Genomic DNA, 26,700 nt, shown 5'->3' with positions numbered 1-26,700 from the left:
AATACCGAAATATATATTTGCAATTATATATTGTTGCTTTTTTGTTTACTGTCATTTTTATTTATTATTTACTGAGCTGCATAAGGATAAGGAAAGCTATAAATATTGTCTTACTTCACTGTTATGGTGAGTGTAAGAGAAGGTTTACTCACGGGTATACTCCTTTTTATTTAGGAATTTTTTCTGAGCTTATGTGTCGATTTTTTCCCGTTTGCGGTCCTTTTATTTGTTTATTTATTTATTACACGCCTTTCTCCGTTTTATCGTTGAAATTGTAGTAAATTATAAATCTTATTTGTAAGAGAGAATTTATCGGACAGTGTAAATTTATTTGTGGATTTTATGGATTTATTTTTTGTATATAGAAATAGATAATTGGGATTTTTAACTTAATTTTGAATTTATTTAATTAAAATAATCATATGAATTTTTTAAATTTATTTCAAAGATTTGAATTAAAAAAAAATTTTTTTTTTTAATTATTATAGTTCAGAGAAAAATACAATGACTGTAATAAAAATAAAAAAAAAAATTTTTTTTAGCTTTTAAGCACTACAAAAAAAAAATAATAAAACGGAATCAATAATCTAGTAAGCGTAAATTAGCCAAAAACGTGAATCAAAGTTCGAAAAGAAAACGACCTTGGCATTGCGTGTATCCGAGCAGTAATAATTAATCAATTCTTGAAGCGTCGTTGATTAAATAATAAAAAGGTCAAAGAAATAAAGGAATCAGTGTGTCAGTTGGGCTACAATAATGTAGTCCCGATAGTTTGGCATGCTTCCCAAATACCAACTAACAACCCTCCTTCATCCTTTTATCTCTCCTCTCTCTCCTTCACCCAGAGCAAGTCATGCACAGTGTGTCATTCATTTTATCTTGAGAGAGGAATTCCTTGATTCCATTTTAGCAGAGTAGGTCTATATTGGGCAGATCCTTCAACCCCAAGCCCTCCGGATTCCCTTCCCTTGGCGTCTAATCCGGGCGATCGACCGAGACTTGTCTGCTCCCTGGTCTCCGGATAAGACGGGACTCGTCCCCCGAGAATACATTCATTTATATAGCGAGCAATAGATATCTCTGTCTATATATATATGCTATACGTTATACGTGACATATTATACAAGATACGCAACTTGACGGACACTGACCTATGCCTCTATCGACCGAGGTTATCCTCATGCTGAACCGTTTAATTTAAAACGTCCACACTTTTTTTATCATCGCAATTATTTATCAAAATTCGCTCGATATATTAAAAAAAAAAAAAAAATAAATAATAAATATAAATTGACATGGATAAATTTAATTTATAAACATGTTAGAGATTTTTAGTGTCAGGTTGATTTTTATTGTTTAATTTATTTGATCAAAGTTTATGGACGATAAGTTAGTTGATGACGAATTATTCTCGGGACCTTTGACACTAATGAATAGTTCTTACCAATCAAACGCAATAAGCAATAAGAAAACCGAGTTAGTTTATTACAGATAAGATGTGTGAGTGAGCAGTCCACCTCGGAGATAGATATCGAGATCACTGCAGAGGTCAACTGTGATAATTGTTATAAAGAAACGTGTAAAAAATTTAATTTTTTTTTTTTATTTATTCTATCTCTGTTTGCGCAATTTATTGCTGTAATTTATTTTATTATTTTATTGCAAATAATAAAATTGTTAATAGCTGATAATTATATTTAATTACTTCCTGATGAGCGATAAATATTTTTTACAACCAGTGTGGTCAAAAAATTTACTATTGTTTGAGAATATTATGAGGCGCGAAATAGTGAAGAGAAGTCGCTTAACAAAGATGAGAAAATTTTTATTTTCTTTTTTTTTTTTTTTTTTTTTTATGATAAATTTTTTGATAAAAATTTATAAAAAAAATTCAAAGGAAAAAAGAAATAATTTAATAATGGAGCAATAATTCAATAGTTTAATTTGATTCAAGTGTGTCAAATAACTGAAGAAAATTACCGATAAAACGGTTGGCTGGGGCGACGATAAAACTTAACGGTAAAGCTGTTACATCTGAGAGCTTCTTATTCAGCCTAAATATATTTTTCAGCCAACAGAAGACAATTTAAGAAAGAATAATAAAAAGAAAGGCGGGAATTTGTTAGCGCGAAAATAATCGAATGAGTAATAAATAAAGTAAGAGGAAATGAAAATGGTAATTCAGCTGATAATAGCAAGAAATAAGAAAGAAAGAAAAGAATATTCGTAGAAAAGGTCTTGTAGAAAGGGCAAGTAAAATTGCAACTACAAGGGGGTTGGATAAGCCACTTGGAAAAATAAGAGCAACGAAGGAAGTGGCTTGGACCTGATTTATCGTTCGAGAACCGATGCGAATTATTCCAGAGTATCAAGACCGGATTGGGAATTATATAGATAGATATATGTATATATTAAGAGAAAGAGAAGAGGAAGGGGATGAAGAGCTACAGTGCTTTAAAGTCCAAGAGGCGGATCTACTACTTTTTTAACCCCCTCTCCCCACCCTTCTCGGCATTTTCTCTTTACTTTCTCGGTTCAGTGGGAGATGCAACCCCAGAACTTTGCTCGAGCATTAATTCTAGACGAATTAACGTTGTCCGACGTAGACTTGATAAAATTTATAAGCACTTGGAGAATTTAACATCCACAGAATTATCGTATGGTATAAAACTTTAAGTTAACTCCCTTTTCAGTTATCTTTACAAACATTTATTTTTATTTTATTTAACTCTAATGTTTAAATTATTTCTTAAACTAAACTCTAAATAAATTTTACTTTATTTATTACTATTGACTGGGAATTTAATTGAAGACAGGTTGTAAATTTAAACCAATAATAAACAAATTTTAAATAAACTTACATAACAGTACGAGAATAGTTTTATGACTTGAACTATTTTATAAACACTTTTTTGTAAATAAAATCAACGATCTACAGTTCAGTTAAGTTAAATGGAGGTTAAGTATATTTTTTTTTCATTCTTTAATTGCTTTTTTCTGCTAACGAAAGCTCTAAAAGACGTCCCTGTTAAACGAAACTGTTTTAAAGCCGAGTTTAATGTCACAACCAGAAGAATTTTTAAATACAATTGAGTTTTTATAATTGCTTTTTATCCTGTCCAATTATAATTTAATTTTTTTTTTTTGGGAGATGTGACGTAACATTTAATACTAGAGCTATTTTGTCAATAGTTTTAGAGTTTTTGGGTCACCAATAAAGCTTTTTGATTTTATTTTAAAAGTGTAAATGCAAACGGATATATATTTCTGGCTGATTTAAGCTTGTTTTCAACAAATTCTTTTAAAACTTTAAAGCGGAATTTTATTATTCTCCAGTTTTACTTAAACTCTTTTTGAAAATTTAAATAAAATATATATTTGTAGGAATAAGTTTACAAAGCTATTGCATATTAATATTGACAATAGTTTAAAGTTATAATTGCATCGTAATAATTTATGGCGAAATTCATTCGATAATACAATGCTGGTGGTTCTGCGATACTATTAATGAAAGCGCTAAATTATACAGTGGCGCTTATTCTGTATTGATCTGGAAATGAAAAGTACTTGAACAAACAAAGAATGATATAAATGTTTGTACTCAATTCAAATGTCAATAATCAATTAATTTAATAATTTTTTTTTTTTTTTTTTAATTTCACAGTCGATTCTAGAGTTTCAAACAATCAATCAATGTCTTTACTTAGAAAATCATTATATTTATATTTCACAAATTTATAATCATTAAAAAAAAAATTAACATAATAATTTGTAAAATTTTTATCTTTTAATTTATAATAGTTGTATTGTTCGATTGACTTGATTACACGGCACAAGTAAATTCTAAATGGTTTATAAGTGATGGTAATGTTTGAATACTAATGACTTTGGTAAGACGAAGCAAGCAGTTTCCGACTGTAAAGACCCAAAACAGGGAACCGGAGCGCCAGGGAGCCAGAAAACTTATGAACGCAAAGAGGAACAAGGAATAGAAGGAGTATTCAGTTAATGTTACTGTGCTGGTATATGCTACTCTGACGAATAAGTTTATACCCGTTTGGCTTCAGACGAGTTTTATACTATCATGTATTCCTAGCTCTTACTCTCCTTCGCTAATACTATACATACTCATCCTTATACGATATATTAGACATATATGTCTATATATAAGAGCAACCTGCATGCAATTGTATGAACATGCCTGCCAAGTATTTCACAGAAACTAATTTGTCTTTGTCGTTACAATGTTGCGTGTACATTCGTTCACAATCGGTAATTTATTGAACTAAATACATATCACATTGTTACTGAATTCCTCTTAAGAATTAAATACTCTTTGCTTATTTTGAACTCTGGCTCTTCACTAACGTTATTTCTTGCTATTTAATTGCTTTGCCATTTTCTATCATTATAATTATTACAAGATTTCTTTAAAATTTTTTTTAAATAAATTATTACAAAAAAAGTTTGCGAAATTTAATCAATTTGAAGAAAAAAAAAATTTATTATAATTTAAAAATTATCATTGAATTTTTAAATATTTTCACCGATTAAATTAATAAAAAATAGAGTTTTATAATTAAAAAAAACAAAAAAAAAAAAGTGTTAAAAAGATAGACAGTGGGTAAGCACTTGAGCTAAAATTTATTAATAATCTATATATTCCAGGTGATATTATCATGATACGATTTGCAACTGGGCTGACTGCCAACTCGGTACACTCAGTACACCGAGTAGAGCAATCTATCCTTATACATCCAAGTATCTCTATTTCCCAGCAGGTTTGCAGCATGCATCGTGAATTACGTAATTGCCTCAAAGGAAGCAAACATAAAAAAGCATAAAACAAACGAAATAAAAATAAAAATAAAAATACGGCGATTCTCAAGCGTGAATGTCGTCAAGCCAACTTAACCCGGCTCAGATACCGCGAAATAAAATACGACAAGTGGAGCTTTTTTAATTTTTTAATAAAACCACCGGTTTAGTTAGGTTAACTAAGAGATTTTTCCTCCCAGTCCCAGGGTTGACAACCCCTACCGCCTGTAGCCTGTTGCTAGGCGCTCGTCAGCTGTCTCTCCGCACATCTACAGTGTGTATATATAATCCACGATGTATGATGTACATTATATGCATCTGTACTGTATTATATGAAAGAGGTCTCCACCTAACACCGTGGTAAGCTAATCGACCTGGTTGCGCAGGCGTCTTCATTCATGACCTCCTCACGCTCTTGCTCCCCTTTTCTGGTCATTACATCACGAGTTGTCTCTTGTCTCTCCTCTCTTGTCGACAATATATGCATTTAAACTTACAATACTGAACTGTATAATATATACATATATATATTATAGCAATAAATCGTGAGACTAATAGTGGTATTACATATTCTAATAATGGTATGCATGCGAGCAGATCTTGACGTCTAATGCGTATCGATAATTGAGACTCGGTACGTTGCATTCATTTGAATAAGCTTCAGCTTATATGACACATATGTATGTATGCATGTACTTCATTTATGCATTCTAGTCGCTGACGTTATGCGTGACTATACCTCTTTGTGTTACTGCTCGTACGTAATATGTGGATCGTTAGTGTTTAAATATTATATGCATGTGTGTCAATTGCATTACACACACACACACACACACACACGCGCGCGCGCGCGCGCGCATATATATATATATATATATATATATATATATATATATATATATATATATATATATATATATATATATATATATGTATGTAAACTGATATAAATACTGAATATAATTTAAATAAATATTATATACAACTTTGATCTTTCGACTTTGTCTCTTCATCTGTCGGTTTCAGTTTTACTCGAGTTTAATTACGTTACTTCTGCTTGATTTATCCCCGACTGACAACTGCATCAAACTTTTGCTTTAATTTAATAAGGAAGGGAATAATTATTTATTGGCGTAATTAATAATAATAAATGGATGGAGATAGAGATGTAGATGGCCAGGACTATTTGTAACCGTATTTCATAGCGGGTAGACACCGGTGCAGTAGGTGCACGTGCGCAGATGTTTCTAATGCACCTAGAGATACTGAATACACAGTGGATAATTTATGCCGCTCGTGAGCTGGCTTATATTTTTATGTTCAGGCGATCGAATAGTTTTAATAAATATTAAATTGTGGAGAAATTTTCTGATATGGTATTTTTGAAAAATTTTATATATTTTCATATTAAACCTTATATAATGATGCAGAGTCGACAATTTTTTATTAAAATTAGTTCTAAAAAAGTCCGACAGGTGGCGCATGGTCTCTAGGTTGTCTCGTTATAGGAGATTTAAATTTTAAGGATATATAAACAGAATATCTAATTAGGATTTTTAATCACTTTTTACTCAAATAAATGAATTTTATTTTGCTTTTTATATAAAAATTTAGTAATAATTTATTTTATAAATAAATCAATAGTTTTATTATTTAAATGGATAAAAAAGAGGAATAAATTTTAAATTAATCTTCGTTATAGATGACTATTTTTCATTATTTATTATTATATTATTACTTAATGATTATGTGGTGAATTTAATACGAGCGTATGATGAAAAAAAAGTGCGGTATGCCGATTGCTTGCTAAGAAAATTGAGATAGATGCAGTGGAATCTTATTACAATCTAATGTGAGCGAGCAATTGGACACGCCCGGAATTGCCAACTGCATTATTATTGCTATTATTTTATACAGATAATAAGTTGCGTCTGTTTTTATGCCCAGTAATTACCAGCCCTCAATTATAGTCTCAGTAATTAAATGATCTCGGTTATTTGTCCAGTTAAATAGCGCTATTGGCCTGTACTTAATATGGAAATGTCTTTATTGTTAATATAAATGATACGATAGAAGAGGACTTGTTAGTCACAGTATCGAGTGCTTGCATTTAATAGATAGAAAGAATAGAAACAGAGGAAGATTTGAAAGGGCTTGTAAAGTTTTAATCAATGCGATAGCTGTGTGTAGACAAAGAGAAGATCAAAGACTTGGATGAAAAACCGAGGGGTGAAGTGCGTCAGGCAATGAGAGTAGACGTGACGAAAAAATATGAAATAAAGATAAGAGTACGGAGGAAATTGCAGAAAGGAGGTGTAAGAGTGAGAGGCGTATTGTGAGAGTAGAATATAGAATGTAGGATAAGAAGAAAGTTGGGAGCACGTCTGGGTACATTGTAAGACACTCTTTACTCTTTTACTGAGAGCGTCAGTGCGAGATTAGGGGGTGACAATGCAGCTCTAATGAGGGTAGAGGGTAGAGGCTCTGTAAATACCGTTTCCACTTTTAACCGCTGGCTTTCTCATTTGCTTTTTGAGTCTCAAGCTTTTGTTTCAGGTTTTTTAATTATTTTTAATTTTAAATAATTGCGCTGTGTGCAAAGGGAGGAATTATTTACCGTAATGGTGATACTTGAAAAAAAAAAAGAATTGTTGTATCTGATGAAGAATGGTAATCATATGTTACATTAAAAAGAGTTGCATTGATAAAAAAATAAATTTTGTTAAAGAAAAAATTATTTTCAAAAATTTTATACAAAATTTAAGTCAAGAATTAAAAAAATTTTTTTTTAATTTAAACTAATGAAATTATTAAAAATAATTTTTATCGTTGCTATTAAAAAAAAAAAAAAAAATGATAAAAATTTTTCCTTTAAATATCATCATTAAACATTACATAAAAAAAAAATTAGGCTAGTTACAAAGTATGTAAAATACTATTACCATTTTCAGTCTCTGTGTAATTTAAAAAAAATGTATAGAGCCGCTGTGTCTTATAATGCGCACTGTAAAGTCGGGTTACTGACACGGAGAATCGCGCTTACCTCGGAACATTTAATGTGTATAATAAAATAAAATACAATGTAAGAGTAAAGAGTGAAGACAATTGCAGGCAGAGGAAGAAACTTTTTTGCAAATTTAAATATGTAAAATGGGTGTTTTAAATGATAACTGATATTACATGGCATCCATCTCTACATGGATCTAGAATTATTTTCAGGGGGCAAGTGTTGGTCTATTGTTTCACGCATGAGATACTTTGACAATACTTCCTCCATATACTGCATTACATCGAGAGAAAAGGTGGATATAAGAATAAGCAAAAAAGGAAATAAAAAAAGCAAAATGGTGTAATACAAAATAAAAATAAAGTGTGGCAGGACCTTGAATGACGAGCCGGTGCCACGTGTATCCTTTCCCCTTTGTTAGCTTCTTACATTTGGGATGTGTTTTTTGGTTTATTTATCGTCTTACATTCTCTTTCTCCTGTTCTTTTTCTTCTTATATTACCGCGAGTTAAGCGTTACGAGTCAACTTTTTCTCAAAATAAAAGACCGAATTACTTTTTAAAGCCAGCTTTTTGCGGTCACAAAGCCCTTGACGCAACAAGGGATCCTTTGACGGTGGCCTTGACCGTGACCGGTCCAGACGAAGCACGTGATACTTGATAGGAAGTCCCATGCTCCATGTTACGTCACCTGACTGGCCTGGCTTAGCCATAGCATGCTATACCGGTTGCTAAATAAAACTCATTTAACGATTCTTGGGGTCTTCTTAATAAGAGGTTTGCTCTTTTATTTTACTTCTATTCTACATTCCCTCTTACTTCGGTTATTTATGTCCTTATATTCTCTACACGATATTTTGCACAGCAGTCGCTAAAACGAGAATTACCCAACGTTTTACTTTTTTGTTGATTTTAAAAGTTACTTTTTTTTATTTTTTTAAATTATATTTTAAACTCCAGGGAGGACTAATTAATTTTTTTATTTAATTTTTACGGTAAACCTCACACCCGGTTTTATTTTATCTAAACTTCAGCGCAACAATAAACTTCATTATAAAGTCAAGAGACTTTTTTTTTTCTCGATGTGTAATTAATTTTTTTTAAAGATTAAATTTAAAAGTCGCGTCAAACTGTCAAAGTTTCACGTCAAAATGTCTACCACTTGACAATAATTACAACATAATTATAATTATGAAGATTTAAAGTGATTATGTTTTATAATTATAATAATAAAATATAAATGATAATTATAATTGTAATGAATAATGCTGTTTGTTGAATAAAGCCTCAGACAAGTTAATAAATTATTTAAAATGACAGGCATTGAATAACTGTCGATAGTGATTTAGCCTGACATTTACGATAAAATTGTCGTATTTATTATTAAATGTAAAATCCACCCGACAAGCGGCCAAGTTATTTTCTTCTTTTTTTTTTTTTTTTTTACTTATGTTTAAAGAATGAGACATTATTTAGCGGACATTTAATTAGTTTTATTCAAGAAGTAATATCATAAAAATAAATGAATAGTATAGAGTGAGCTGTGGCCACTTTGGGATAACTTTAAAAGGTCAGACAAATAAACTCCGGTTTTTTTTTTTTATTTTTTATTTTTATTATTTGAAATTTATTTATTATTATTCTTGAGAGACCGGAGGATTATTAGCAATGCTTGCACAGTCTTCTCAAAGTGAACAATCCACAGTACAACGATAATGATAATGCGAAGCTGAACAAAAGATTGAGCAAAAGTGGGCGCGGTAATTGTTGGAATTACGCAACTCAACTCAGCTTAACTCGAGGAACGTTCAATCGAGCTCACCCAAGTGCCGTAAAGGGTGAGTCAAGAGTCTCTGCATGTATACTACAACCAAGAATAGAAAAAATAAAACTATTGAGAAAATTTATCAAAGTTCTAAGAGAAGTACACGAGAAAATGCTTTTCAGCTTCAGGTACAATTAAATTTATTATTTTTTTTTTAATTATTAATTATAATATATTAAATATTATACAGTAGCAATGTGACGAGAATAAAAGAGATAGATCGAAAGCACAGTGTTAATTCACGATATCAATTGCATCACACTCGATTTGCCTTTCGATTTACGAGGGACGGATCTCCGTAAAAAAGTGTCAGGAGCCTAGTAAAGGTAGTAGTGGGTCGCCGGGTTGCTGGGGTAGTTATTTTTCCCGAGGATTTACAGCCAAAGGTTACGGAGAGTAAAAGCATGAGCAAATTCAGATAAAAAACCAGAGCTTTATAGTCGAACCCGGGCTCGGATGAAAGGAAGGGCAAGTCTATAAATCCCGGCTTCCTAGGTCTAGGTCTCCATCTACATCCTCATCTATTTTATATTTCTCTGCTCTAGTATTTTTCTCTAATCTCACCCAGTTTTTAAACTCATTTTTATTATTTTTATTTATCTATTATTCTTTATTATTTACAGCTTAATATAAAGTAGTAGCTAAGTAACAACTCAGACTTTAATCATATGGGTTTTCTAGCGCCGGTCATAAATATCTCCGTTGTAAGCTCCGATTGGACCGGCTCCAACTTCGTTTAACCCTCGTTTAGCTGATTTTGCTTCACACACATACTCGCTAATTTATATATGTATATTTATTGAGATCTTTATTTTGGGTAATTTTGAACTTTAATGTTTGAGTCTCCTAGATCTTCTCTAAATCTTTTAAAACATCGTTTTTTTTTTTTTTTAATTTGTTCAGAATTTAATAAAATTTATATTATTTATAAATCTTAATTTTTATTTATTTCATAAAAAGTATTAATTTATTAAAAATTGTTTTATTGCAGAATTTTTTTTTATTTTAAATTTACATTCAATTATTAATTTTTTATTTAAAGCTTTAAAATAAAAATTATTAAACAGCGAGCAATAAAATTTCTAAACAAATATCAGATAAAAATGAGCAATTAAGATAAGGCAGCTAAGTAAGTTAGTTAATTATATGATTGTAATACAAGTACAAAGTAGTTATTTAGCGAATCGATGAGGTTACAGAGGATCCTGCGCAGTTTTCGGTGCAAAGCCCCTTTGTGTGCCGAGTTACTGTTCGGTAGGCGAGTTAAATTTATATATACATCTACAACTACCCGACTGTTCAGGATCCGAATGGAATGAATAAAAAATAATAAAACCAGGAACGAACTAAACTGAAAAACGGAGATGTTTCTAAAGAAAAAGATAAATAAAAGAGGAACGGTTCGATAGTCAGTCGAATGGGTTCGAGCCCCATTTTTTCAGCGATCTTCTCTTTTCTCCGATCGGGAGGAGAGGCCCGATGCATACCGAATGCAAAATGAAATTCTCATTCACTCGATATCCTTTCGGGTACTACCGGTTGAGACCGTTTGTCACCAAGATTCCTCGATATTTATATGTATATGGTGGCATTCTTCCAGAGATAATAAACTTTTCTCGTATATTCGTAACTCCAATCTGTCCGATTGTGTCGGAAAATTTTAAGAAATATTGCTCTAGATAAATTATTTGTTTTTATATATTATTTTGCCTTCCTCGTTGTACAATCCTATTATTTATTCAGGATTTAAGTTGATAGTCGATATTTAATGTTTACCATTTATTCCCGCTTTTGTATTAATCCCGCGAATTTATTCATCCTCGGTGAGTTGACGTGAATAAATTATTTAATTTCAATATATATATATATATATATATATATATATATATATATATATATATATATATATATATATATATATATATATATATATATATATACAAATATACAAATATAGTAAATAGTAAAGAAGAAGAAGGAAGGCAAAGTTCCGAGAGAAAAAATATTATCCTATTTTTATTAAAATATATTCACTTTTATTTTATACATCCTGAAACCCTGTCGATAAACCCTACCCGCGTAGTTTGACATTTGAAGTAAAATTATGTATAAGTTTTTATATAAAATATAAAATATATGTAATAAAAATTCAGAGGAAAAAATAGTAGGTACGCTTTATGAATAAATTGAGAAAAAAATTGTTAAATATTTAGTTTACTATCCGGGGAATAATTAAATTTAAATCGAAAACTCCGGGATATCAATCACCAAGACAAGGATGGATAGCGAAAAATCTTTAGCGAGACACGCGGAAAATAAAATAAAAATTCAGGTATGGAAATTCTTAGAATTATTAAACTGTCTAGCAGGTTGTCAGCGGCGGATCATGTGATACTGAACTAGACGTTTCACTAAATTTTCTATTTTCTCGTATCCGTAGATGGATAAATAAATGCATGCATATCCGCGATATATAAATATATATATATATATATATATATATATATATATATATATATATATATATATATATATATATATATATATATGTAAGTACCGGGTATCGTTTGAAAAAAATTTTTCAGGTATCAAGCAGGCGGCATTGTACTGCGGAGTGTAAGGGCTCTGAAAGCTACTCACAAAGAGCCAGAGCCCGAGTTGGAGCAAAAGAGCTGAATGGAGTTGTCTGACAGGATCTGGAATTTTTCCACTTGAATAATATTGTGCTCCTCGATGCGTCTGACTTAACTCGCTCTAAAGACATTTTCCATCGTGTGATATAATCGCTCAACAGAACAGTTTTGCCATTACTTAACGTTAATCATTTCTCTTCATTTGTCGATTATTATTTTGTTCATTTAGCTTGACCTCTATTTTATTTTTATTCTCGACTTTTAAATGATTTTATTTTTAAATAAATTTTATTTCAAGTTAAAGTATTAAAAAAAAAAATTAATATTTAAAAGTACTAAATTTTTTTAAAGCTCTAAAATTTTTTTGAAAATTTAATTTAATTTTAATTTCCCCAGTACTAATTTTTTTTTTAAATACTCCAAGTGCATAATTCAAAGAATATAATTAAATTTTATTTATTATATTAACTTCAATAATTTTAATACTACAATTTTTTAAAGATTCATTTCTGGATGAAGAATTTATCTTTTAATAATTAACTTTCAGAAAAAATTAATAAATAAAAATTTCAAATTTTAAAACTAAAAATATCAAGCCCCACTTCCGAGCGTCCTCTTATTAGCCTTACGTGTTAGATTAATAATAAAACAAACTAAAAAAAAAATGATGATTAAACAAGCTCGGTATTATGTAATTGGTATTACAAGTGATTAGATAATAATTACACGTTGAGCAGGAAGTACGCGCCTATAGGAGGACTATAATCGGGTCCATCGTGTAGTGAGCCGTGTGTGGAAGTTAACGTAACACGTGCGTACATTGATATGTGGATTGCATATTCCCGAGGGTATATAGGCGTTTAGCATATACTATATATATTATATATAATACATAGTATATAACTCGTCATATTCATGTATCATGCGTCCACATATATATATGAGCAACATATATAATCTCTGTACGAGATTGCCTGGGTAATTCGAGACGAATGATTAATGCACGTGTGGGTGAGGCTAACTCTATATTATACAGTACGACGTTTCGACCTGAGTCTTCGTGAGGAATATACACATATGTGTATGAATAAATGAGTGAGCAGGGGGGCATCATGTGAAAACTCGCTTAAACAATCGCTCACCTTTTTGCTTCCACCAGAGCGACAGAGAAAGAATTTATTCGGTGTATTAGTGGGGATATTGTTCAATGTCAAGGTGGCAAATGTTTGCGCAAGCGCGACTTGCCATTTAATACCGACATCTACGTGTTGTGTGGGTGTTTTGGTATATGTAGATTAATATATATAGATACATATATACAATATATACATATAGGGTGCAGTAAGTTAGTGTCAAATAGAGAAGGTGAAACATCCATGGGGAAATGTTGATATATACTGGAAGGGTGTGCGTTCATATCGATTAGATGTTCGTTCAATCTCCTTTATATATATATATATATAGAGTAGTTTTGCACGATATATCGCAGACACAAACGTGCTAGAGACGAGATGAAACACGTCCCGTGGGTATATATCAAAATATATATATATATATATATATATATATATATATATATATATATATATATATATATACTCCAGTGAACATTATGAATTTATGATTTCAAATTGTTGATGAAATTATTATGATACATTGTTGGTATTATAATACTTTTTGTTGAATAATTATTTTTTTTAAATCATAGATGTCGGTAACAATCAATGTATGTGTACTTAGTATATATAGCGCGAGACACTACTGGGTCTTTGATTTTAATATTTGATAAATTGTAAATTTTTACAGAGTACATCTGAAAATTTTCTAGAATTTTTATAAAAAATTTTACAAAAAAAAAAGGAAGGAAGTCTGCAGATTTGAGTATCTTTAATTTGAAAGGGTACATAGAATTAATATTCAAGTGTTGAGAATAAACTGAACCCTGGATATTAAAACATGGACAAAGACGGACAAATATGCTTACATTGTAACCGACAGTAAAGCCTGCTGGAAAACTAAAGTTGGTCTATTTTAAATACTGTCATGTCCTGGATTGGTTTGTAGAGCTTTTTTATTTCCATGGATACATAGATAGTTAACGGGGCCCGAAGTTATGGTTCGCAGTATGGAGTTTTAGTGCCAGTCGTAAACTTCTCAGTTCCTAGTTTTTATTGAAGTAAAAGCCATAAACTAAATGAAGTCGGATGAAGAGGAGAAAAATAGAATGATGGGGATGCATAAGAAGAGTGAACGAAGAGAAAGTCGAAACAACCACAAATTACCATCGATTTAGAAGCACTAAAAGTAAGAGCAAGCCTGGTTATTTTGAATTTTGCTTCTTAATCACTCTTACCTTTTTTACACTTATTATCCAATCAATTAAATCTGGAGTGGACTTTGATTTTAGCGCGAGATTTATTTTCAAAAAGTATTTTCACTAAAAAATTGATTGTTCCATTATTTACGTATGCAATTTAACATTTTACGAGTAAGTAAATAAAAACGTGTAAATATATTTATATCAAATGCACCGAGGTTTTATTGGGTACTTCAAAAAAATAAACATTTTTTAGCGATACTTTTTTTTTTTTTTTTTTTTTTTTTTTTTAATTGGAGCATTCGTTTTCGGGGTTTTTATTTCCTCGTAATGTAAATTAATAATATACCGCGGGGTAGATCAAAGACACGCAGAAAAATTCAGTTTTTATGTCATCGAATGTATGCTCGATATTTTGGGAAAATAAATTCTACTGTTATACAGATGAATTTTATCGCTTGAAGAAAAAAAAAAAAAAACATTTAACATTGATAAAATTTGAGAGTACAAAGTTAAGTAAATTGAATGAAGTAATTGCTGTGAAATTTGAAAGTGAAATAGATGGAAGATTTTGATGGGACAAGTTGAATGTCTATGCAGAGTTTTATTAAATAACATTTATAAATAGTTTGTAAACGGGAAAAGTTTATTTTCATTAAATTTGTTGGTAAGAGAATGTAAAAGAAAAAGGAGGAATGAGAAACTCGACACTTGAGTAATTTACAAAAGTTGATGGCTCGTATTGCGATAGTTATAATTAAACAAAACTACCTAGCTTTGTTTTACTTCGCGTTTAATTTCACCGGCGATTGTTCACCCGTTTTTGGCGATAATGTCGCTGGAATTTCGTTACAGAAAAGCGCGATCGGCGAGTCCCTTTCTCTACGGAATCACTATTGCTATTACTGTAGGGAATATTTATAAAAGCTCCGGGAAAAAGCGCAAGGGAACTTATAAAGAGGTTATATTATTGAATTTCGCAGTCTGTAAAACGTAACTTTAAACTCGTAACTCGCAAACGAGTCCATTCTTTTGTTACAAAAACTTCATGCTCGCTCAGTTTTACTTACGGAGTACTTTTATCTTAATTTATGTCTTTTGTTGCATTATTTTAATTTCATTTTTTATTATTATTACCATTAGTAATTTATTCAAGTTTTGATATTTAATTTTAAATTCAAAATTATGGATTAAATATTGAAGAAAAGAAAAAATCATTTCATTTTCTACAAAAAAAAAAGATGGGATCAATTTTCTCCTCTCTTCTTTTCTCCAAAATTGGAATTTAATGCTTGTAGCTAAAATAATGAAGATACAAAAAAAAAAAATATATATATATATATATATATATATATATATATATATATATATATATATATGAAAGCATTCTTGTAGAAAATTGAATACTCTACCAAAAAAAAGTCCTTATCAATTCTACCGTATTTCTAATCTCTGAGCAAGAATCTCAAAAATAAAGTCTTAAATTTTCAAAGTAAAGCCGTGTTAGAGTCTCGAAGATTTCTCGAGAGGATAATCGAGATAATCGAAGACGAAAAGTCTCATTTCCTCATCTCAGGACTGCAAGTCCGATCACGTTCAGTTTCACGATCGACTCTCGTCACTTGACAGTCTCATTTCTCTCCGAAGAGCCATTATATCATCAATATCACATATATATTTCCCTCCCAAGGCTTAATGCAGCCATAAACGTCCCATATCCCCCAGCAATCGTACTATTTCACTCAAAAACAATTAATTAACCCAAAATGCTCAATTTCTAGATTATGATCCCTTAAATAAAAATTCATTTCACGTAGCGGTATTTGTTTCTGATTTTGTTAAGCGGTGTCTTATAAATCTCCACTATGTGTGTATTACATACGCCGAGGGTGGAGAAAACCAGGAAGAAAAGAAGAAAAAAAGCTAACGAGACAACCAGAATAAGGAAGCAGGAAAATGTTTTCCAGTTTACAGTCTGGAGTGTACGGCAATATGAGTGAAAAGAAAAGAAAATAAAATAAAAGCAAGGGGTATGTACAGAGGCTACACTCTACTCGTATCCCAGCGGGGTCGTAAAGTTAAATTAAAAATTTCCATGCGCGACGCCAACGTGATGCCAGCCAACCGACGTGGCTGTTGAGAATAGTGAAAATATAAAGATAAAGAGACCAAGAGAGATAATAAATAAAAGTGGTGAGTCTAGACAGGGACAGAGATAGATAAAGGATTGGATGTAAAGGGGATTTCTGGGATCGTTGTTGGTGTAGCTGTCGCGACCTAAATGGTTGGTATCTATACAGCGTACGCTGCAGCGAGTCCTCTCCGATTCCGACGCTCGAAAGGAGATTAGGTTGGTTTAGGTTCGGATCCTTTCGATAATATGAGCTAGCTGATGCTACCGGGGGAATATATATGTGTATATGTATATATCGAACATACTGTAGTTGGTAGAACAGAATGTAGAGCAAGAATGGAAGGAGGTTCAAGAACGGCGACCCAATTACAGCACCTCAGAGTTCCACAGCGCCGAGAGTCACCCGTTCTGTTTCCCGGGTCCCGAGTTCGACCGGAAAATTATTAGGGGCTGGTGGTGAGGGGAATCTTGGATCAGGAGCGGGAGTGAGGCATTTATCCAAGAGGAAATGAGACAAGACCACACCGGCGACAGGTCGATAGTTTCTATCAAGCTAATATCTGCTTTGCTTGTCCCACAATAACTTGTGTGCAATTGATAATAATCTCGACTAGACCACCGACTGAACTCGCTACGGACTTTGGGTCTTCCTATTATCTGTTATATGTAATAGCTATTCACTAATGCAATTTCTAAACCAAATAAATACTACTCACACTGTTGGTTAATCAAAAATCGACCCACTACTGATTTGGTCCAGCGATATGTTTTTTTAATTTTATTTGAGTTTACTTTATAATTATCTTTAGAACTTTTCGTGGAGAGAAATTTTTGCTTAAGTAATGATTAATGAAAAAAAAAAAAAAAATTGGCATTTTTGAAAATTATTTTTACTGCGACCTAGGATTCAAAATTTCGAGTAAAATGACTAGTCACACTCTATGTCAATTAATAATCTTTAATGAAAAGAATCGCGTTAATATTTTATTAATCAATTAATCAAAAATCGACCTACGACCGATTGCATCGAGCGACACGTCATTTCACTTGGAATAAAATGAGAATTTCATAAAACTAACAATAAATTGAAACAAAAAATAATCTGACCTAGAAAGTAACTGTAATGATAAAAGTACCCTCAATACCTGATAAATAAAAATAGCAGTGAGCTACATAATATTAAATAATTTAATAGCTTTCTCCATGATATTACAATCCAAAAACATGCTCCGGTCGTGTTATGCTCGCAATATTTTTTATTGTTACAATTTAAAAACTATTTTATGAGCTATTGTTGTGTTGCTATTATTTTATTAACAATCCGCGTGTCGTGAGCATTACTTTAAGAGCCTTTTGTGGGATCTACAAGTTTTATTGTGCTGAAGAAGTTAAACTTACACGCTCTAAAAAATAATTACTTTACCCACCAGAGAAATTCATTTAAAAGATAACATATTTTTCCCCACTTTTTATAATATAATATTCCACAGACATTTATTTTTTCGATAGCCCTCTTTCTCATTAAATCTCTATTTAAAGTCATTATAATGATATACAGCGAATCCGTTTCACGATTAAATATTAACCTTTACTCCCAAGAAATATTAATTTTTAAATAAAAAATAGCAACAATAATAATGATAATACCGTGGTGGTAGAAATAAGAGAAGAGAAGCGCACGAATTGCTGGATGGAAAACGTAAAAAGGATTTATTGGGTAAATAAGTAGACCGGGTACTACACGGAAAAGGAAAACCCAACTAAATATTTGTGTGAACCAGGAACACTCGGTGAGGCGTGTTCTCTACTGGTCTACTTTTTATATATATATATATATATACACTTATTTTCCGTCCTTGTCGTTCTCCAATCTACGGTCATACTATCCCATGTCCCCAGGAGACAGAGTAGATCCATATACATATATATAGCAAAGTAAAGGGAGAGAAGCGCAGCTAGAGACCGGTCGATAGTTCGCGCGTAGCAACAGCCAGCTGGGCTTTTTATTCGACTTTTAAAACCGCTCACTGCGCCACTGTACCTCGTTCTTTTTCATCCCTTCACCCGTGTCCACCTCTATCACCTTTTTCTCTACTTAAATTTCCTCTTAGTCCGCTTTTTTCTCGTCCCTGGTCATTTACACGATTTTACTTTTACAAATTTCAAATGCCCGCATTTTTATTTTTACGCTGAATAATTATTTCTTGTTCATTAAAAAATTAATTTACAAAACTAATCAGGGTAATTTAGGAGCGTTTGCTCTTTGATAATATATATTATATATACATATATAACATATAAGGACTGGTCACTCTGAGGGCACAACCGAGCGGCACCGCGCCCTTGTCAGTCGCTCGATGGTACGTGAAAAATCGACAAAAGGAATGTCCGAGGGAATGACCCATCGTAGGCGATAAAAAATAAAATGAAAGAAACCGTAGATAGAGATAAAGATAGAAGAGGATGAGGGCGAGGGTTGTAAAAGGAAAATAAAATAAAGGCGAGCCGTGGGAGTGAGAGAGAAAATGAGGCGAATTGATATCGATAGGTCAGTCAATGGCAAGCCTTCCTCTGGCATTTTTTTTTTTTTTTTTTTTTTTTTTTTTTTTTTTTTTTAATTCAGTTTACTTCTTTTTCAGTCTCTTCTTCCATGTTCCCAGATCTAGCCTGAAAGCGGACCACTCTCTGATTGGAATTAATTTCAAAGCGACTAATGTTAACACGTGACAACTTGTGGTATTATGTTCATTACATAATGGGGTGATTTATATCGCACGTGTAGTTGATCCAGCTAATAGTTTATTTAACTGAGTTACCTTTGTTCCTCGGATTAACTTGATTATTGACGACTAACCGGGGTAATTAACCCACCTAATTGCCAATAATCAGGTACCAGGTAATCAGGAAACGCCCTTTACTTACAATACTTTACATTTTTTAATTTTATACTCGTCAGCTAGGTGTGTCGTTTATTCCTGACAATCACATGTCAAACATTGTAGACTCTTTAGTTTAAACTATCCTTTAATCGTATAGTTAATAGTTGGGTGTATCAAATTTTTTTCTACTGAAAGTTTATATAATAATATCTTCAACTTTGAATAACTTTTGCAAAAGTAAGTTTATCAAAAAATCATAGGAGACCTTTTTGATAGAACATTCATTTTCCTACAAGAATAATTCACGACATTTTCCGGTCAGTTACTTGTAAGCCGAGATATAAAATTCCAAAGTTCAAAAAGATTGTTTCCCATGTTGATTTAAATAATAAAGTAAAGATTAAGTGTTCAAATTTTGACAAAAAAATTTTTTTTATACTTTTGATATGCCCTAGTGTATAGTATACGCTGTTGGTGTTATAGCAATAGAGCTTACCTCCTCATCATCATCATCATCCAGAGCGTATACTTTCCGGTACCGGCAGTATAGTCTACAGTCTAGAGTATTTATACCGCCATCAGTCTCTCGAGTGGATCGTTACTACAGGGGAAATACAAGGTCTAGCAGCTCTAAAAGCATCACCAGGAACGGTCGTCAAATTTTAACGGCAGCAGGAGAGAGCTACTGTTAAATGCAGATGAGCTGATACGCCGTCATGTTGTACTACTACTTAAACTCAGCTGTGTATTGGTTTTGGTGTTTATGTCGGTGTGAGTAGGAGCCGTATCTTACACATGGCGACAACGAATAAGGATAAAGGATAAGTGAAAAGAAGTAGAAGTAGCAAGGGGAGGGGAAGTTGAAGAGGAGTCTGAAGTACAAGAGTAAGAGCAGTAGTTGTAAGATGAGTACTTTGGATGAGACAAGAGAAAGTGATCATAAAATGGGAGAGATGCCTGACTAGTTGCGAATACTCAGGCTTCCTTCTTACTCCTTATTCCTCATTCCTTCAGTTCCTTTTAAGAACGAGATTTACTTCAAGGTCGAGAAGAATATAAATCCTGTCACTTCTTCACACTTGGGTTTAATTTTTTTTTAGGTTTTTTTTTTTTTTATTGTCAAACGACAGGAGAGGGATTGATAAAAAAAACGTTGTCTGCTAGTTAACGGATATCTTTAAGTTCGCGGACTGAGTAACGAGGAAGGATGTCCCGAGAGAGCACTTCTATCGGTAACTCGATTCCTGACAGTTCGAGGTCACACTTGGACAGATTGTTAGACACTAACAACCAGAGCTTTTAATTAAATGGTTTATCATTATCTTAATTATCGAATTTTAAGGAAATTTACTGACGATTAGATTTTTTAGATTTTTTAAAAGTTTTAAATGACCAATTGGATAAATATTATTGATATTTGCGATGGTAAGACTTTATTAAAAGGTGTGAAATACTTTTGATTACATAAAAGAATAATAAAAAAGATTTTTTTTTTTTTTTTATTTGTAACTGTAAATTGTGCACTTTGAAATGTAAATATAAAAAGTGATTATCGCTTGGGAGATTTGTTACTTTACTTATCGATTGTACAAGCCGCGATAAATATTATTTTTCAAGTGCATACAGACTGCGTGTGTGTGATGTGTAAATGTGTAATCACGGGTATGGCCGCTGTTAATCATCCAAGTGTGAATTCGACGCGGTTGGCCAACTGACATGTAAACTGTCCAAGAAGTAATATTAGCGTGACCCGTGTATACATTTTGTACATTATAAGTATAAGCCAGTTTACTTTAGACGGCTAAACTATTAAACTTGAGGGTATAAATCTTGTGTCAAATATTTCACATGGGTACAAATTAACGCTTTTTAAGCGCAAACGTGATCATTATTTTTTATGTTTAATTATCTGGGTAATTATTTTTGTGGATTTACTTTTTTAGCGGTGTAATTGAAAGAGTTTTAGATAAAACACTTACGATTTGTCCGCCGTTGTAAGTCCGACCGGAACTTGCTGGATCATTTTTATTCTTGAACGCTCGGTAATTGTCCTTCAGCTGTTTTCCATACTGAAACAAAACAATAATAAAATTTATTTTTATTTTTTAATAAAAAAGATTTTTTCTATTAATAATCAAATAAAATTTTAAATGGATAATATTTAGATTAAAAAATGAATTTATGCCTTATTATTTAAATAAACTTTTAAAAATCCGGTTTTAATCTAAAATTATTTAAAAATAAAAATAAAAAAAATAGGACATTTGAAATTTAATTACCGGTGCAGAGTATTATACCGCGAGTATTATTTTTGGTAAATAAAGGCATTAACGAGTAGTTGATTTGAGAATTATTAATTACATTGTTCATCGAGTATATTATACAGTGTAGTGTATATCAAAGTAGTATACAATTCATCGAGGAACGGGTTACTACCAGGGCTTTGTTGCTAGGTGAATAGTTTCCTGATTACATAATACTGCCAGAGCGAATTTATCTCAAACAAAATTATTATAATTATTATTTTTATTATTCTGAGGGCAATTAAAAAACCAAATAAATAATTGGTTGATATAAATATAAATAAAGTTGAGTTTTAATTTTTAATTAAAGGAAAAACAGGGTATTTGCAAACTGTAAAAAGTGCTTGTTAAGTAAGAGATTTTTTCCTTGGCAAAGAGAGGTGATTTGTCGATAGCTCGAGGGCACAATAAGAGTCTCGTCGCGACGCTAAATTTTTACGAGACTAATGCATTATTCTGTAATAAAACAAGTGCTCTATTACGGTAATAAAAAAATCCATACTCATGTTTTATTTATTTCTTTTGAACTCTATTTATTACAGTTTCATCTGATATCGGTATACGAAAAAAACCTGTTTAATTTTTTTTTTTATTTTAATTCTAAGAATTTGAAGTTGAAAAAAAAAAATTGTTTTTAAATTTCTCTTTCAACTTCAGAGGTAATAAATTCTTTGTGCTACATTAACATACTGAAGTTTTTTAGCGACAAGATAGGAACGATAAATAAGTGAGCTATGCAAAAAAAAAAAAAAAAAAGAATGTGACATTTAACAATTCTACAACTTCAAGAAAATAAAAAAAAAAAAAAACAACATAGTAACATCAATCCCGGGAATAATAATAATAATAATAATTAATGATGTAAGCCGTAAATAAGGCACCGGCGAAGTTTAAGTTGGCATGTTTGAAAGAAAGAAAACGAAGTCGAAGTTAAAAAGTAGAGTTTGAGAAGATAAATACAACCTTCTGGGGAACGAGTACAACTTCTCGATTTCTGACAGGAAAAAAAAGGTTATAATGCGAAGACCAAAAAAGAAGCAAGCCAAAGATGTTGAAGCGTAGAGTAACGGACTTTAATAAAGAAGAGTGGAGTTTAAATAAGAGTTAACTGAGAAGAAAGTTACGTTAGCCGTCAGTCAGTCAGAGCGAGCTATACTTTGCTCTCAGGGTCCTCTTCTCCAACAAAACCGCTGTATCGGTCGGCGAAGAATAAGAGTACCCAAGAATACCGCTTAAGCTCGAGAATCCGGCCTTTTATTTAACATTTTTTGTTAATTTCGTGATACTCTGGTTTTTTGTCTGAGTTTTAATTTTTAGCGAATCTTGTGAGCTGGTCTCAGGTCTCCTTCCTCCTTTGGTGGAAGACGAGTCGATTACAAGAGACGAAAGCCCACTAGAGACCTTGCGTCAGGTCTTGAGAGTGGTCTGAGCCGGTACTTAGCCACCGGAGAAGAAAAGAATAGAAAGAACTACCCTAAAGAGTTGGATAATAGAGCGCTCCTAGCATTTTACCGTTATAGAGATTCAACACCACCACAACAGTCTGTTACTCTCATTCTCACCCTTATGTAATACTGAGCCTTGTTACTTTACTTTTAACCTCCACCCTTGTTATACTTTATGTTGCCGTACGGCTACTAACTACCTCTCTCTTCAACGACACCTTTAAACATTTACTGGCCGGTCTTTAGTGCAAATTACAGCGGAGTTTTTTTTTTATAAAAAAAAAATTAATTGGTATTCTCATTTTAACCTTCATATGGTCTGATATGCCGATATTTAATTATTTGGTCAGAGTTGGTTTTAAAAAATTCCAACAGGTGGCGCATGGTCGCTTAATCTTCTCACTACAAGAGAGTTCAAACTTGGTATATTAAATTCTTAGTTACATATAATAAATAAACAATTGATAATTTATTTTTTTATTCTTTTATTTAGTTTAAGATGACCATATATAACCAGATTAAGTTATATCAGGTCTGATATTAAAATTGCTGGTATAAAAAAATATTTTCGCGGATTAAATAATTCACCAAAAATAAAAACTAGTTTAATGATGAATAAATATCGACTATAATTACCTTAGCAAGTCTCATGGCTTGGTGCCAGCAGGTGTGAGACTTTTCAGTGTTGAAACCAATGACCTTGAGTCCGGAGACTCCGGGTTCGGTGTCTTCGGTGTCAGCGTTGCTGGATGGCCTCAGACAGGCGCCCCACTGAAAGGGCGCGTTAAAAAGCTTCTTTGTGTTCGGAATCTTGTATATTTGGTAATCCGACAAGTGGGCAAAGAGGATTCTATGGTTGTCTGCGCTCTGTAACAAAAATACCAAAAAAATGATAAATAATTTATTAGATTGTAAAAGTAAAGTTTAATTTTGTCAAGAACTAATTCTTTAAATATTTTAGCAGTTGCATAATAGAGGAAATAAAAGCTCGATGAATAAATGCGTTGTGTGTTTTTATATAATATTTAAGAGGAGCTTCGGAGCGATAGTTAAGACTCGGAATGTGTACTCAGACAATATTGTAATTTAGCAAGTGTGACAACGATAGTGCACTTGTGTATTCATCGGAGCACTCTCCTTGTAAAATCCTGTTGCTAGAAGCCGGAGTTCTGTGTTAGTAATATAACTACGCTCTGAGCTAGGCGTTCCTCAGGTACAGCCCATAATGCATCAATGTAAATATTTGAAGATTAGCTTAGCTTGTACATACATTTATTATATATATGTGTGTGCTTTCGTGATGTCGCCGTCATTTTTCTTCGCTATTACTTTATACTAGACGAATAGTTGTATAATAAAAAAAAATTAAGACTTTAAATAATAAATAGAAAAAAAATTAGTTTTTTTTTTTTTACAAACTTTGTTATCAAATTTTTAAAATTTCATAAAAAATATTCAAACCGTAGATTGTAATTTTTTTGTTAAATTTTTCGAGATAAAAATTACATGGTTATAAAATATATAAAAATATTTTCAAACTCCAAAAAAATTAAAATAAAATTTTTAATAAAGAAAAAAAAAGTTTCAAATTATTCTCTGTTTTTTATAAATTAAATTTTTTCAAACTAAATTTATCATATGATCAAATACGAGCATGTTAATATGCAGCTGTAAAAAATAGATGAAGAAACCGTTAATTTGAATAAAAAATACTCACAATTAGATAAGAATTGTCAATAGTTAAAAACGTCATTGTTGTAAGATAAATAAAAAATATAAAAACAATTGGTGTAGGTCAGAACCTTGTAAGCATTATTTGTTTGTTTATAGTATCGTTTACTTGCCGAAGACTGTAAGTAATGTAGTATAGTGTGGAAATGGATTTGATGCCTTAAAAAGAAATAAAAAATCCAGTGTGGCAATGTATTGGCGTTATTTATTTAATCCTAAAATAGAGGATTGGGAGGTTGAGGCTTGAATCGAATAAGTTAGAGTCGGGTTGACTAAAAATAACAGAAGACAGAATAAAAAAGTTAAAAGCCGATGGTTTAGGCCTCGAATAAAGTTGATCGACGAACAAGTCTGCTCCTTACAGGACTAACCGGTTTCTGAATATAATTCCAGAAGCCTAATTATCCGTCCATGATTAAACGATGAGTCAACGTGTTCGAAAAGAGTAAAGGCATAAAAAACGAGGGTCAGTTAATAAATTCACGTTGTTTCTGCCAGCTAAATTTGTTACAGTCACCAGTAAACGGAAGGACGCTTTATCTCTTCTCTTCTCTAGATAATTCACTCTCTGTATTATAGTACACACACTCCTGCTCTCCTGCTACACGTTATTATTTTTATTATATTTATTATTATGATTAATTTCACCTAAACACTAAAAAGTTATCTCCGCTGATGACAACCCATTTTTTTTTTTGAACAAATATAAATTTTAAATACGTAAATATATACATAATCCGTAAATATATTTATAGACGGGATTTTGGCACACGTTATATTCTCTCCATCATCACCCTGTAATTTAATGTTTATAAAATTCCCCGATAAGAACACATAAATTACTGGCCTCGTATTAAGTTTTATCCCAAGTGACCGGACGTTATTGTCCATAAAACACTTATTTCTAAAATAAGATCCTCGTTTAAATTAAAATAATAAAATAATACTTAAAAAAAAAATTGTTTTTTTTTTTTGTTAAAATCATAAAAAAAAAAAAAAAAAAAAAAAAAAAAAAAAAAACCAACAGAATAATTAATGTTAAGCCGGTGAATATTGTAAATCTGAAGAAAGTTCAGCCGGTCTGATTATATCTCTTGATCGTCAAGATCAACTGCAGGCAACGAGCCAAAAAGAAGATGACTTGTCTTTTGGTGGAACTAATGATACTCATCTCAGCGGACATTTTTTTAAAACTCCCTCGGAAGAAGAATGAGCGAAATGAAAAAATAAAAAATAAATCTAAATAAGAGTGAAACAAAAGAGAAAAGAATAGAGCAGACAGGAATGAAAGTGAATGATTGATATGCTTCTCTTTAAACAACTTAAATGGCTGCGAGTAATGGGAGCAATTTAAAATGACACACAATTTAATTCACCCTGACCATGACTCACGTGACCGGAAATTCGTACTAGAAACATTCGGATTGCATTTTAGCTCGGACTTCACTTCTCTTCCTCGGTGTCTACACAGCTGATGAATTAAGTTCGGAATATTGTAATGTCCTGGAGATAATCTAAGAGAGCATTGATTATATATTTGATGGATGTAGGCCATCGCTATCATCATCATCATCATCATCATCATCATCTCACCCGGCTGATAGCCCTG

At 31.7% G+C, this 26,700-nt stretch overlaps 1 protein-coding gene across 5 annotated transcripts in view; it reads right to left on the bottom strand.

Moving 5' to 3' along the window:
- LOC141534327 (growth factor receptor-bound protein 14) overlaps nt 1-26,700 on the bottom strand; it is a 155,211-nt gene that overhangs the window by 5,750 nt on the left and 122,761 nt on the right. For all 5 annotated transcript variants that reach the window (XM_074253629.1, XM_074253631.1, XM_074253632.1 and 2 more), the window contains 2 exons: nt 23,997-24,227; nt 21,592-21,681 (listed from right to left, as the gene is read on the bottom strand). In XM_074253629.1, the coding sequence (XP_074109730.1) occupies nt 21,592-21,681; nt 23,997-24,227 (321 nt within the window). The remainder of the gene's footprint in view (nt 1-21,591; nt 21,682-23,996; nt 24,228-26,700) is intronic.

Source organism: Cotesia typhae, unplaced genomic scaffold (genome assembly GCF_013202065.1).
Source record: "Cotesia typhae breed Kobodo isofemale line unplaced genomic scaffold, CoteBio_Ctyphae scaffold_13, whole genome shotgun sequence".
Lineage (NCBI taxonomy): Eukaryota > Metazoa > Arthropoda > Insecta > Hymenoptera > Braconidae > Cotesia > Cotesia typhae.
The sequence above is the reverse complement of the archived record's forward strand: the minus strand, read 5'-3'. Positions and strand labels throughout refer to the sequence as shown.